At 37.4% G+C, this 14,914-nt stretch overlaps 1 protein-coding gene across 1 annotated transcript in view; it reads right to left on the bottom strand.

Moving 5' to 3' along the window:
* Window positions 1-14,914, bottom strand: part of luzp2 (leucine zipper protein 2) — a 244,598-nt gene that overhangs the window by 93,544 nt on the left and 136,140 nt on the right. The window contains exons 3-5 of the mRNA XM_034076049.2: window positions 13,492-13,562; window positions 9,829-9,910; window positions 3,579-3,641 (exon numbers count right to left, since the gene is read on the bottom strand). Of these exons, the coding sequence (XP_033931940.1) occupies window positions 3,579-3,641; window positions 9,829-9,910; window positions 13,492-13,562 (216 nt within the window). The remainder of the gene's footprint in view (window positions 1-3,578; window positions 3,642-9,828; window positions 9,911-13,491; window positions 13,563-14,914) is intronic.

Raw genomic sequence — 14,914 nt, 5'->3', positions numbered from 1 at the left:
TAGAATATAAAAAATCAAGAAGATACTGTAGTGATATCTACAATAAAACAGTTTAGTGCCGGATGTACAAAGATATTAATAGGAGGATGTGCAAAACAGACAAACTAATTAACCTTTATTAACACATTAAAGAATACTTTAGGTTAAGGTCTTCTTTAAAATAAGAAAACATATTTGGGGTTATCTAATATATTGCTTTCCTGCAATGTTAACTATGTTGAAGCATTTACTTTAACCGATATTATACATAATAATTATACTCTTATGTATGTAGATAGAATAAGAAATGTGCAGAATATGACAGTTTAATGGTGGAGGTACACACATATTGATAGATGTCTTGTAATGCACTGTTGAGGAACCTGTGACCCAAGTTTTTCATTCATTGCATAACTACACCGTAGTTGTGTATATGATATGTCAATAAACCTTTGAAAATCTTGAAAGGGATGTGCAAAATAGCCTATACAGTCTTTAATGACCTATTAGTAGAGAATAACGAGTAATGAATACACTTTATTACTCGTTTCCATTCATGTCAATTGCAGATACATGTTTAGTCTTTTCAAGCACCAACTATCTACTACTGATATTTCACATCATTAATCAGAATCTGCAAAGTAACTAAAACCTCACGTTTAACATTACGGCAGCATCTTTTATGGTGATATTCAAACAAAAATAGTGTATGCCTTTATTCCTTTTCTTTGAAGCTGCAGACTAGTCGAGAGCATGCAATCGGACTGAGAATAGAAGATTCTGCTGCTGATAATGCTTTAACACTCCTGACCTTTGAGTTTGTGCAAGGTTTTTTTTCCGTATCTCACAAGTGTATCAGATGCGGGGAAATTATTCTCATGATTCCCGGCATGTAGCCACTACAAATGTCAGAGTGTCACAGATGTCAGAGATGTTCCCAGATGTCTGTTGACTACAAATGACCTCACTGTGATTACAAAGGCCCTCACACCAACAGAGACCGAGATAGATACATTTGGAATAGAACAAGTCAAACCTCAAAATGTCAACAATGATGCACTAGCATGACGGGGGGGGGGGGGGGGGGGGGGCAATGGGTCTATGAAAGATGCTTTCTGTTTGTACTCCTGCTCTTTGCCTCGTCCAGCGGCCTTTTGACTAATATCAGTTACTAACCTTAGTGCTACTTCACCTGGTGTGCAAAGGCATTACCATGGCATTTACACCAAAAACTTATGTTTATGTTTCCAATCTGTAAATAACATTTCAGTTCACTCCAATTCAGGTCAAATTGTTGGCAACGCTGTTTGCCAGCTCTTTGAATTGGAGAGATTAGTGGGTACATCAACACATGACTTGTGGTAATGAGGTTTGGCAGAAAACTAAAATGTGTGTGGCAAACATCAGAGCAAATTTCCTTTTTACGCCGCCCTGTCAGTGTTTTAGCACCTGTTCTATTTCCAAATAAGATGTAATTTAAGAGAAAATAAATCCCTAATTGTTAATTACAAAGACAAATCATGACTTCTTATATGAGTCATTGAGTCTGTAAAAGCTTCTGCTCCAGAGTGTTGCCTTAATGTGCTACCTCCGACTGTGAAAATGACTTGATTCACGTGGATTTCACTCTACATTTACCTCTGATTACCCCTTAGAGAGTTACACACGCAATAAACATTCCAATGGGAAACATTCACAGACACCCTGAATTAAACCGCACATTGAGATGTTACTTTTTAATCGATCAATGAAAAGGATTCAAGGCCTATCCACTTTAGAACCCATTTTATTATATTTAGTTCTTTGTCTGACAAGTATTTTAAATACGTTTTTCTTTCAGATGTGTCCATGCGTTTGTCGTTAATATTTTTGTATTCATTGTTCCTCTCAGCATTCAATCATAGCCTGAATACACATACACAATCTGGATTCCTCTGGATTCTGGTGTGCACTATTATATCTATTATATCCATCAGTTATACAACGGCTGTCTTTGTGGTTGATATAGTCACCCAAACTTTGCCAGAACATATTACAAATGCAAATTAGTGTTGAACTTCTCAGTCAATGGAAGAAAATAAAGACAAGCGTTATATGCAACTCATAGATCCTTAACAATAGGTTTGTTCAATATTGACAAGATCGCGGCTTCAAAAGAAAGCTTACTTCAGCTGCAGCCATCTTGTTTTTGAAAATGCCTCGAGAGCTCTCTTATCAGCCTTTGTCTCAGACATCCGCCCTTATAGATAAATGGTCACGTATCAAGTTGCTGGAAATCTTAATTGTTATTGTTTGTCTGGTTTCCATGCAAACAATATAGCGATGACTGAATGATAGCAATGGCAATATATTGATAATGTGCAACAAAAATATATACTGGAAAATAAACAATAAACATAGTGTGAAATAAAGGGCATTAGGGGCCTTTGATATTTGAACAACAAACAGAAAATCTTAGCTATGTATATTTGTGAAATGCCAAATGTGCCATGTGTTCCTGAAGAAAAGTAATGTTCTAGCTAATCATGAATGTATTGCATTTTGTGTGGTGTCAATAAGGTTTCAGATGACAGGTACATACAAATGAGCCTGTCATCACACAAAAACTGCAGTCAAAATGAAATCATTTTTGTGTTTCTATATTTCAAATGGAGTCAATTAAAACAAATAAACAGTGGTATGAAACCTTGTGTCATTCATACGCAGGCTTTTGAGTTAAGGGCCTCACATATCTATCAAGTTCAGTGAAAACCATTAAGTGGCTGTCGCTGCATGTTTTATATAATTGTTTCAAAGTACTGGTCTTCACAAGTTTTATCTTGACAATTTTCCTATGTGTATTGCTGACACACAAACAAAAGATAGCAATGGAAACATCCATCAAGAAACCTCTTTTAAAAGCTGCTGCAGATGTAGCTCTGCAGCATTTAATGGGCTGATGTTGTTTTGATGTTATATTTTGAGTATTTTATAAAAAAAATGTCACAGATAACAAGCCAAACGGCAGATAATGTGGTGTCACAAATTCAGTACAGTTACAATGGTATTTGCCAGCATAACTTTTTTATTTTCTCTAGCTGTCTAAGGAATCAGCGGTAAATGTCAGGCTTTGGTGTCAGCCCCTTAGAGTCAAACAGAAAAGAAGATGGAAAAAAAAACCTTTTGTTTTGACAAACTATACTGCACTGATGTTCAACAATGAGGCAGGGAGAAATCCAGCGCAGAGGAAGAATAGAAGAAGCCGATTTCTCAACCAACGCAAGCCATGACAGTCTCGATAACGATCATGATCACAACAGACTCCAGTGTTTGCAAAGTGCACGCTCAAACAGATACATTTTTGCAAGCGAATGTCCACCTCTGATTAAAAGCTACTAGCTCTCTTCTGGTCCCTGGAGATATTCAGACGGCATTTGGCAAACAGATAATCATTAAATGACATAGAGGTGGTCAAAGCGGGGAAAGTGGGTTCCTGATCGGTCAATTTGAGTAAATGATTCCTTTATGGCTACATATGCATCTCTTAAACGCACTAACTGAGAATACATGTTGTTTAAAGCAGGGTTCAAACTAGCCTAAATGATGCTTTGATGACTCACCTCTTGCTGTAAGTCCTTGATGATTTTGGTTTTTTTCTCCATCTCCATTTTAAGAAATTTGATCTGAAAACAGAAACAGAAAAAATATCAAACTCAATCCCCCACTTCATTGTTTGTTTGTTTTCCATTCAGTGAACATATTTAATGAAAGTCATGGAGGCTGAGCATCACCGCTTTAGCAGGAGCTGTATGGGAAATGAAGTGCATTGAACTAAAGGGATTATGACAATGAACCAAAATCAGTGTCCATACATGTTTTATTGCCTTTACTTTACGAAAGGTAGGCAATATTTTATTATTGTTATTCTCAGCAAAATCCCTTAAAAATCCAGAACTATCAAAGACAACAGGATATGGACATATATGTGTTTTGTGTAATATTAACAGACTTGTGATTTGCTTTGTGCTATTACTAATATTGATGAATATTTTCAATGTACAATGTTGTACAGAAATAACACATTTAGTTCCCTTTTTGGTCAAATCAAAGTGACATGTGTTCCTCTTCCATGGAGGCACCGCGGGTAACTAGATCAAACCGTTTGAGTCAGATCCCCAAGCAGAGGGCATGGTATAATCAAAGGTCATGTTCAGTCACTGTCACTGCCCCCGAGGGTAGTAACAAAATAATTTGAAACATATAGAGAGAGCAAAAACATCCTGATGCAGCATATAGTTTGTTCATAAGGTATTAAATAACATACATTAAAAAAGCCTGTATGCATTAGCTGAGTGAACTGGAGGCTTGAGATGAAGCCAGTGCAAGAAGCAAAGACAGTGTTAGCACTTGATTTACTGTCTTTAATTTAACCAATATGAGCAGCGCTGGTACGTTTACATTGATGCAGTATATTCAGGCTCCAACCATAATTGAACACTGTTTCTTATAAACTGACAGTAACCCGGAGGCCCCCTTGCTGTAGTGAAATTTTAATACACAGTTTTTAGCTGGCCACCCAGGCTTAAAGACTGTTTAACTCTGATGGAAAACCTGTCACATATTAAATTCCTCTGGTGTCGTACAATCTGAGTTTAGCATAACAAGTGTCCAGAATTGTCTCATCCGGGGCTCTCTGAATGCGGCACATATAAACGCGTAGGCATTTATTCCACAGTGAGTGACTACCGACTATCCACTGTGTGCCTGATTTAATAGCGCATATGCTTATCATTTCAGAGTGATATCTTTGTTTATGCCTTTCATCCGGAGCTCAGCATGTCTTGCCTGTCTTGCCTGTCTTGCCTGTGGCTTGTGTTTTTACAGTAGACGGAGGTTCAAACACTAACTGCAGATGGCAAACTGCTGCCATGGGCTACCGTACGTAAACATAATAAGGTGTGTGGGATAGATAGGCCAAGGTCTTGTCTTTCTTTCTTTTCTCTTTTGGAAAGACCTTTTTTTGTGTTGCATGTCCTTGAGAGAGGTCATCAAGATAGTGTGGAGGACAAAAAGGAAAAGCTTCATGAGGCTGGTGACCTCATAACAGGTGTGTACCCTAGGGAACTGTAAACTAAGCCTCACCAGTTGACTCATATCCCAAAGCAGGGTGAGATAACATCAAAGTTTACGTTTGAGCCTTTCAGTCACCACCACAGTCTTCAGGAACAGCTCGAAAAACAAATACTGGTGCAGCATTTAGGGATCGAAAGAGAGATACAACAAAACAGCATTACAGCATACTAGGTAAGTTGGATGAATGAAGCTATTGTTTGTATTAGTTAGTACATTTGTTCAGCAATCAAAATAAGTTAATTCTACTGTATCTCATGTGAAATGTACATGTAATTGATTAGTAATTTGTGTGTGTCAGATGACATATTCTATTGGATAAATGTTGTTTAATTAAGGACTCTAAACCGAGAAATTGGAGAGTAGCTACAATAAATACAAATATTTATGCACAGAACAAAAACACTATCTAAAAAAGAGATTGGCTTGAAATGTATTGCCCATATCTATCGGCACATATAACTTATTTTCTGTCTGCTGCTTGCTGTTTGCTCTTGGTACAAAAAACTATTTTTGGACCATCTCTCTTGAGTTCTTGCAAGTCCTTTTTTTTCACTCAATTTGATGTGGACATGAGGAATCTAAACCAGATACAGCATTTCATTGTTCTATTGACCGTCTGTGGCATTGTATATGCTGCAGAGGTGTTCCTTTCCATTTGGAATCTTAGCAGGAGGGATACATTCCATTTAACAGAACATAAATGTCAAATGTCAACTGGGATTTGTCACCGTTTTAGAAATTGGCAACAATGTCCCTTGAAATGTTAGAGTTATATTAATGATGTGCTTTGATTGTTTATTGTTGTTGTCAATGAAATCTCACGACAGTGCATAAGAAGCCGGGACTATTACATTTCATCTTTTCATTAGCATATACTGGACATCCCAGAAAAACTCCAGCGCTACTCTATAGCTTTCTTTGCAGAACAACAGGCTTCAGGGTGATTTGTTGATAAGGAGTTGTGTTGCAGAATAAGAGGAGGTCTATCTGAATACTATGGGGACACATATGTTGGGCAATAAAGTAAGATAGAGCATATGCATAGACACAACTAAAACCAAACATCTACAGACTAGCTGAGTACAATGTATGTTGAATAGGTTTGTGTTTACACCGGCAACATATGTCAAAAAATTATGTAGTGAGAACTTCATGCTATACTGTAGGTACTACCATGACTACACAACAGTTCATTGTTTGGAGTAAACCCATAGACTGTATCAAATGGAAAAAGTCGCACAGAAACTCTCTATCACTAGTTGCTTTGTTCAGTATAATTCAGATGCCAAGAGTTTGTCGCTATCTTGTTTTTGGTTTTTTACAAGCAGTGACACAAGAGGGTGGGGCTAAGAACCACTGAAACAAAATTGTTTAGGCAACTCAAATTTGTACAATTAATTTTCATACACTAAAAAACACAATCTCATAAAGTTGATGTTCAAAGACAAAAACAAGAACAACACTGGGGAAGTAACCTGTCAATCACAAAGTAGCATACACTGCTGTACGGTCTATTTTACTCTGGGACTAACATTTGCAAAATAAACATTATGCTGTTAGAAGGATATTTGAAACCGTAAATGAAGACCTTACATTGATGTTTACAACAAATAAAACAAGTAGTATGGTCATTTTCTCATAGACCTCTACACACTTGCACTGCTTTATGCAACAAGCGAAGTCGACCCCTGCTGGCCTGAGGAAAAAATGAAGGTTTAAGGCGGTTCTAAATGCTTTTTACAGAACCGGAAACTGTAGGCAAACAACTTTCATTTTGATGAGTTGCTACATTTGTCAGAGAGATAAAAAAAAGAAAAAAAGAAAAGGTTTATTTTAATTATTTGCACTTGTGTCTGCTTTCACTATAGCAAATAATACTGGGGCTCGGATAGTAAATCAAATAAGTCACAACATATTTGTAATGACATTGTTATATATTGTTAGCAATATGATTATCTTGCTACACAGCATTTGAAAAGGCCCTACAATATAATTAGTATAATGACTGGAAACAAAAGCAAACATGCTTTTATGGACAAATGTAGGCTGTGGCTAAGTGGTTAAGTGAGCTGTTCTTCAGATCATGGAAGCAATGGTTCAATCCCTACTGCAGTCAGCATGCCCCTGTGTCCCTGGCCTTTATATATATACAGTCTATGGTCCCTGGGCAAGACACTTCACCCCAAATTGCTTCTGTAGGGATTGGCCACACCATTTAATGTATATAAGTTGCTTTAGGTAAAATCGTTCAACAAGTGACATTTAATGTAATGTAAACATAAACTTAATACACAACACAAATAAATATATACATATATTGACCTATTCAATGTGCAATAATTCATATAATCACTTCAAGAGATCATTAATTTGTTTTAAAAAATATATGATAAATGTTTTGATATAGCTGGTAACTCAATCCAGTTGTTTCAGTGTCCTTAGTACGGACAACAAAGGACTATAGCAGTCTTTTTTGATATAATTGGTAACCATTATGTAAAAGTGCTCTTAAGTAGCAGCAAAATTACTTATAGTGAAAACCACCCTTGAATGATGGGATGGTGTAGACTAAAAACTTTAGGAATCCAAACTACAGCATATAATAAGTACCCTGTATCAAGATTGATGCAAAACAAGTGAAATTTGACATTTTTAGAGAGATTTAGCAAAAAAAAACACTTCTGGGGTCATTTGGGTGGATTTGACCTATCTCTGGCCTCCCTTGCTCGATTTTGCTGATTGACATCTCTTTCTAACCGTCAGAGCTCCTTATTTGGTAATGTGTGTGTGTGAGACTGCCGCATAGCCAAAACCGGAAGCTGCGATAACTCTGGTGACTACCATTAGCAGCTAACTTTTACTCTCCGAGTTTTACATAAAAATGGAATTGTGGATTATATAAAAAAAAAAAAAAAAAATAGAAACATTATCAACCTATGGATCAACCAATTCAGCCGCGTTTCTTCTCGTTTTAATGCCATTGAACACGTCTTTTGATCAGATTGACAGCTATGGTGAGACGTAAAAGCTACGTAAAGGTACGTGTTGTGATGTCTGTGTTTGCTTCCCCTGTCGCGAGTTCGGATCACTTAGTGATGATACTATATACCTAAATAATCTGTGGAACCTCAGCTTTCATCGGATATCTTGTATGTGCAGCTACGATAAGTAATAAGGGTATATTTTATCTTGTGCCAAAGTGCGATAGCATTTTTCGCTCAGGGGTCATTTAGATGCTTCTTATGAGACTTGTGTTTTGTTTTGGTAAAAATGGTTTGTATCGTCAATTAGCTGAGATTATTCCCGTTAATCTGGTATAACACATTAATAGGTTCTTAAATATAAAGATGCCCTGAGACAGTGTCGTGAAAAAAAGCATGTCTAGTTCTGAGGGGGCGTTCGATTCCAGTTTTGGATAGTCTGGCGTGGTTTTGTTCCATTTCAAACAGCTGTGTGACGCTTGGCGTAACCTTGGCGCACTGCCACTCCAACATCCAATCCCAGAGCTTGAAGATTAATCATGGTGACTGTAGTCCTAAACGATAGCTGGGGATTATGGGTAGTGTAGTGTCTTCGGCCATCCTAAACTCCTATGTCTGTTTCCGGTAATTTTATTATGAAATTCAGTTCCTGACAGACGCCAAAAAAGCCAGAGATTATGGAATTAAACCAATAAATAAAAGCAAGGATAATTGTGTGTTATTGGTGAGTAAATAACAGTGTGTTATTTTGAAAAGAATAACAAATTAGAAGGAAGAAAAGATTTAAAAATACAGATTTCAGCATTCTGAGGCTCTGAGACCCATTTATTTTCCTCACAGACAGCAAAAAAAGTCCGAAATTATACGATTTAAAATAAAAGCAATAACTGTGGCTTGATATTGAGTAAGAACATGTTTTTATGAACCACACAGCTTCCGGTCTTCCACGACCCGACCGGAGAAAAAGACGTGCTGCAGGCACGAAACACATTACCAGTAGAAATACATTGCTTTTAAAATCGTTCTGTGTGACACGAAAAAAAGGGGGAAATCCTGTTGGTGAACACGAATCAATAGATTAAAAATCGTGTTGGTGAACACGAAATGCCGTGAGACTGGGTTGTGCATAAACACAACCACTATTTTATTTATCATTACATTTCAAATGAATGGATCTGAAATTATAAAGTTAATAGCTAAATTAGTCATCAGGTTTAAACTGACAAAACATTAATCTGTTACCACTGGAAACAAGTGTTAATGTTCAGCTACAGTATATGATTGCTTCAATATTAAACTCAATATATTGACGTCAGAGACTACTGCTCCAATTTCAATACATCACCTTGGGCTTTGGGTTCTTCACCATTTTACTGAAATTATAAAGACCTTGTGATTAATTTAAATGATTTGCCAGACAGTGTTTAAGACCTGTGTGGAATATAAAGCAAGGTGTCAGTGTATTGTGCAGCAGAGATAGATCGGTACAGTGGATACTCTAGACAGTGGGATTGATTGATGGATAGATAAGAACATGTTCTGAGGTTATAATGCCTTTGTCTGTTCTTATCAAATATTTCGAGGTAGGAGGACACAAAGATTTATCTTTCAATTTCTGAGAGTTTCAACTAATGATGTATCAAGGAGGCGAGCGAGTTGGCTGGGTAATGAGTGTGGATAACGGGGGGCTGTGTGACAGGTGACAGCGCTGGTTAGAGGAGACTGGATGTTGACGGTCAGGTCAGCTCTCTCTTACCGTGGCCTGCTGCTTCTCCACTCTCTCATTGGCCTCATCCAGCTGCTTCTGCAGGGCTGTCTGGAGGGACTTCATCTCCTCTCTGTCAAGTGGGAGGGAAGGGAGAAACACCCTGTTAGCAGACCCTGCTCACACCATCAGAGGCTTCGACCACACAACAACTTTTCTTTTAAATACCACTGGGGTGAGTCCTTTTGCACAGACACTCAGTAAGGTCATTTCACGTCACAGTAGTAAAGCAAAAAACAGAAGGTTTTGACATGGGGCAATGAAAAGTTGGAAAATTGCTGACAGGTTTTCCGTCTGCATAGACCCATATAAATAAACGTATACATTATAGCAGTTTGTGAAGAAAATATAAATACTGTAAATTCAAGTGTCAACAATCATAAAGCACTCAATTCAATATGACTTTTATCTTTTAAATATAACAATTGTGGCTATACCTTTTCCCAGTAGGAAAACTGATGCAGTAATGCAAACAGTGGCACCTTATTTACAGTGTAATTAAGTAATGCAGATTATGTGTACCGGTAGCTAAACTGACTGCCAAGAGTGCTAACATTTCCTTTTTTTTTATTTGCTAAATTCCATTTAGTTTATTTTAATTGATTGTCTTTGGGCAATTCTTTTTGTTTTGCTGTCAAAACAATATTGTTTTGCAATATTCTTCAGATAGTTTGACATTTATTTATTATCCTTTAAAGCTCCCCTGTTTGGATTGAACGGTTCAGCTGCAGATTTTTTTTTTTAATGTTGAGTTGTTTTTTTTTCAAGATAAAGTACAGTTTAACGACCAAGAAGGCAAATATCAATAATGGCAAAGGTTACAGACTTAAGGTCAATAATGCGTTAAAGAATATATATAAAGAAAACATAAGGCGCGTTCACACCGCAGTACTTTTCCCACTTTAGTTCCGATATAGTTCCGAAATGTCGCGTTCACACCAAAAAGAGCCGGAACTAAAATGAGTTCATCAGAACCTTTTTACCCCCTTTTCAGTCCCTGCTAGAGAGCAGGTACTTTCGTGGGAGAAAAAGGTTCCTATTTCTGATTGGCTGGGCGGAATGCAAACCACGCCCCGTAAAACTCCCAAAACGTTTTGTGAAACCGCCATTTTATTATCCTCGCATTAGCATTATTGCATTAGCATTAGCCCAGCGCAGAAACGCAGAGAGACTAACTTATGGCAACACAAAATAAAACATGGGAGCGGTGGAGATGAGGAGGTGTCGGCATTCTGGCGATTTACTCGGAAGGCTTCAGTAGAAGCTGCTGCCAGTCCCCAACTCCGGGGACTTCTGGCCGGGGACTTTGGGGCGGCAGTATACGCCGTGAAGTGGTTTGCGGCCTGCCAGTAAACCCAAAGCAGAAGAAGAAGAAGAAGAAGAAGAAGAAGAAGAAGAAGAAGAAGAAGAAGAAGAAGAAGAAGAAGAAGAAGAAGAAGAAGAAGAAGAAGAAGAAGAAGAAGAAGAAGAAGAAGAACGTGTGAACGTGATCTGTACTTAGTTCATGAGAACTAAAGAGTTCTCATGAACCAAGTTCTCATGAACCTTTGTGGGAAAAGTATTGCGGTGTGAAAGGGCCTATAGTGCTTCACACTGATTTAATGCATGCTGTTTGAAGGCTGGTGCTGCATTCTTTATGTACTTAACATAAATGTTAATTATTGGTATGTCAGTATCGTTTGATGCTCATATGCACAGATAAAAGCAAAGCACACTAAATTATCAATCAAGTGGGAAAGGGTTGTGGGTCAGTAGTTTCAAAAACGCTTGTAGAAATCACACCACGAGGAATCCTATAGTTATTTTAGAGGTAGCATTTGATTTACTGTTTCCATGCATGGCTGTACATTCAAAAGTCCATGATGCGTTTGTAGTCTGCTTCTGATGTAGTCAAGCGGCCAATGTTGTATGGAAAGGGTGGCATTGCATTGCAGCTATAGACACTCTAGGATTTCACATGCCAATGGACTTGTCTCTTGGCATAAGTTCAGCTGAGCAACAATTTTCTTTACAGCGACCAGCCAACCACCACTGCCACGGAATTTCATTTCTTCTCTCATCTCCTGCATCCAAGGCTTGGAAAAATTCAGATCAAAACTGCCCAAACTCACAAAAAAGGGCACAGTAAATGAGACTCTAACATACTTTGAAAGCGCAGTAGTGAGCATAGAACACAATACTTAAAATAAGCAGCAGTTTAAATCACAGCGGAATTCCTTGTTACTATTTTTAAACCTTAAAATATTATGTTGTTGCATCTAGTCCTTTTGTAAATATGTGTTGCTGCATTACAGTTTGTGGTAAACATATTTTCAGAAACCAAAACCAATCAAATCGCTGTGAAGGGTTGTCAAAAATAAACGACTTGCAATGAATCACCTGTCTACATGCACCGTGATTGAGTCAGTTCGTAATCACACTTGGCAGATATTGAACTCCAAAGTTGGATTAATAACATGTTAAAGACAAATTGCAGCTTTCAACTGCTAGCTAAGCAACATCGAGCTAAGCAGCACGGAGCTAAGCAGCACGGAGCCAAGCTGCGGCTTTATGGTTTTTAGCTTCATGACATGTGAGTGCTGCTGTACACTGGTGCTAGGCTATTGATTGGCTATCAGGATACTGCACACAGAGGGTTGGACTTCAATCAGGCTGACATTTCAGAGAGCATGAAGGCCACAAATGACTCGTAATCATTAAAAGTCTCATTACACACAGCATTAATCAGACAATCCTAACTGGTGAAACACTTTAGGTAAACGCTTTTCCAGCTTGCCCGCACAAAGATAAAGCAATACATCACAGACATTTGATGTGCTTTTTCAAAAAAAGCATACAGGCAAATTATTTTCGAATATACAAGAAGGATTTATGATTGGATTATGCATTCTCCACCTGCTCCTTTATATAGTGCCATGTTAAAGCAAACAGCAACACCTTAAAATAACCAACATCAATAATAGTAACTCAGACATTATTTAATGCTTCTCTCTGCACAAGTATGTGATCCAATATGAACGCTTTATTTTCCACCCATGGTGAATCAGTCATTTCAACTTGGCAGACGTCGCCAAATACTGCAACTCCCATGAGCTAAGGTCCCAGACCAGAGGTTGAATTCTAGCAATAAGGACTTTAAAAATGTTTTTCCTCAGCGATTGGATGTTGGTTGATGAAATGCACCTTGGGAGATGCAGTAAGTGCCTACCAAACATTTTTTAAGAAACTAGTACATTTCTAACACATTTGTTCATCTTTTGTACTGATGAGTTAACCAGGAGAGTTTCATGCCAACCAAAGCTATAGAAGGGCATCTCGCATGTAAAATACTCATGTTACGTTGATGGCAAAAATAACTGGAATGATGACTTTCCGATCCAGGGGTGCTCAAAGTATTTGTTACTTGATTTGAAGAGTTTTCACGAGCTTAAATAATTAATAACTATAGTAAGATACTTACATAAAACTGTATTTAAAGCAATGATTTGTCATTTTCCCAACAGCTATGGCAGTGACCATCTTTAATATTGTGCTGGAATCTTATCAATCACAACTGCTTTAGGTTATTATAAATGCATAACCTACATTTTGATGACAGGCGTGAGCAGCCTGTTACTGTTGATAACTCATGTCATCCATGATGCTTCACTTTACCTCTGTTTGTGGCTGAGCTCCAGAATCCTCTGCACGTCCTTTTTGGCCACTGAGTCATCCTTTTTCAGCGACTGAAAGAGCACAGAAGAAGACATTATTTCAAAGTACCCCATAAGGCCAGAGACAGCAAATACTCTTTATAAACATTCCTTGAATCTTGCAATAAATGTTTAAAAAATATAACAGTTTTTAAGGTTACAAATAAACTCAAGCAACAGGGAAAAGCATCAGTGTTAATTATGCGACTCCTAAATGTAGAATACTGAAACGAAATGTCAAAAGCACCAGACTCTTAAGGTAATTGAGGTGAAGATTATTGAATGATGAACCAGATGTAAAATGGTGTTGATGCAAAACACCCCCTATCGGAAAAACAAAACAAAGAAACAAACCCGAAATAGCCTATATCAATGTTGGGATGAAAGTCTTCCAAGAATCCTAATGAGGGCACAGATTGGGGTTTTTAGGTGTCTAAGCATCTGCCTGATGGCTAATTATGGATTAGTCAGGTCTCTGATTGCTCAGCAAGCCCTCCAAGATATTTCTTACTTGTTATGAGCCAAACAGACATTTCCAGGCTCCTAAGGGAGTGTGGACGCTTCTCTTTAAATGTGCTTGAAGGGAATATCTATGCAATTAACACAACATTTCCATAAACCCCGATTGAGATGTTTCTTCTCCTCGGCAGCCCCTGAATTCATGTTCATTTATGTATGAGAGCTGGTCTAAAAACGGGACCAAAAACAACTCTTGACAATAGAGAATGTATATTCACTTCAGATAATTGAAGTTATGCAGTTCGAATAATAAAAAAGCATGAAAATGTATGTTATTTGCAAAATAACATCCCTTTCTCTCTCTTGTTTCCCTTGACTCGATAATTTGTATCATCTGTCATGGAGCCAAGATCTAAATGACCACTTTTCTACTCCCCCCAACATTATTGTCCACAACAAAAGAAAGATAAAAGCACAGGCTTCTTATTTTAACAAGCATTGTTTTGTAATTTACTGTCACAAAAAGAGCTTTACTGTTTGAATGAAAATAATCTTCAGTACACAGTGTCAATTGAAGTTGTAGTTGAACATAATTTATCCCTAAGGCCTAAAATGAATACAATATATTTATAAATAAAGACAAGAGGTGATAAAAAAAATAAAATTATTTTGTGTGGTTTTATTCTCCTCTCTGCCTCAATTAATTTCGTCCATAAAGAAACCAATATAATTTCTCATTAAAATAGGCCCAGTTTAACACATTGTAAAATGCTTCTGCAGGTCTCCCTTGAAAAAGAGATCGTTGATCTCAATGGGATTTTCACCTGATTAAATAAAGGCTACAAACAAACAAACAAGTTACATAGTAAGTGAATATGGTTATAAATTACAGTTCCTACATGTTTATGCTAAAACTAAATGGAGAT

Source organism: Pseudochaenichthys georgianus, chromosome 3, assembly GCF_902827115.2.
Source record: "Pseudochaenichthys georgianus chromosome 3, fPseGeo1.2, whole genome shotgun sequence".
Taxonomy (NCBI): domain Eukaryota; kingdom Metazoa; phylum Chordata; class Actinopteri; order Perciformes; family Channichthyidae; genus Pseudochaenichthys; species Pseudochaenichthys georgianus.
Note: the sequence above shows the minus strand (reverse complement) of the source record. Positions and strands in the feature narration are given on the sequence as shown.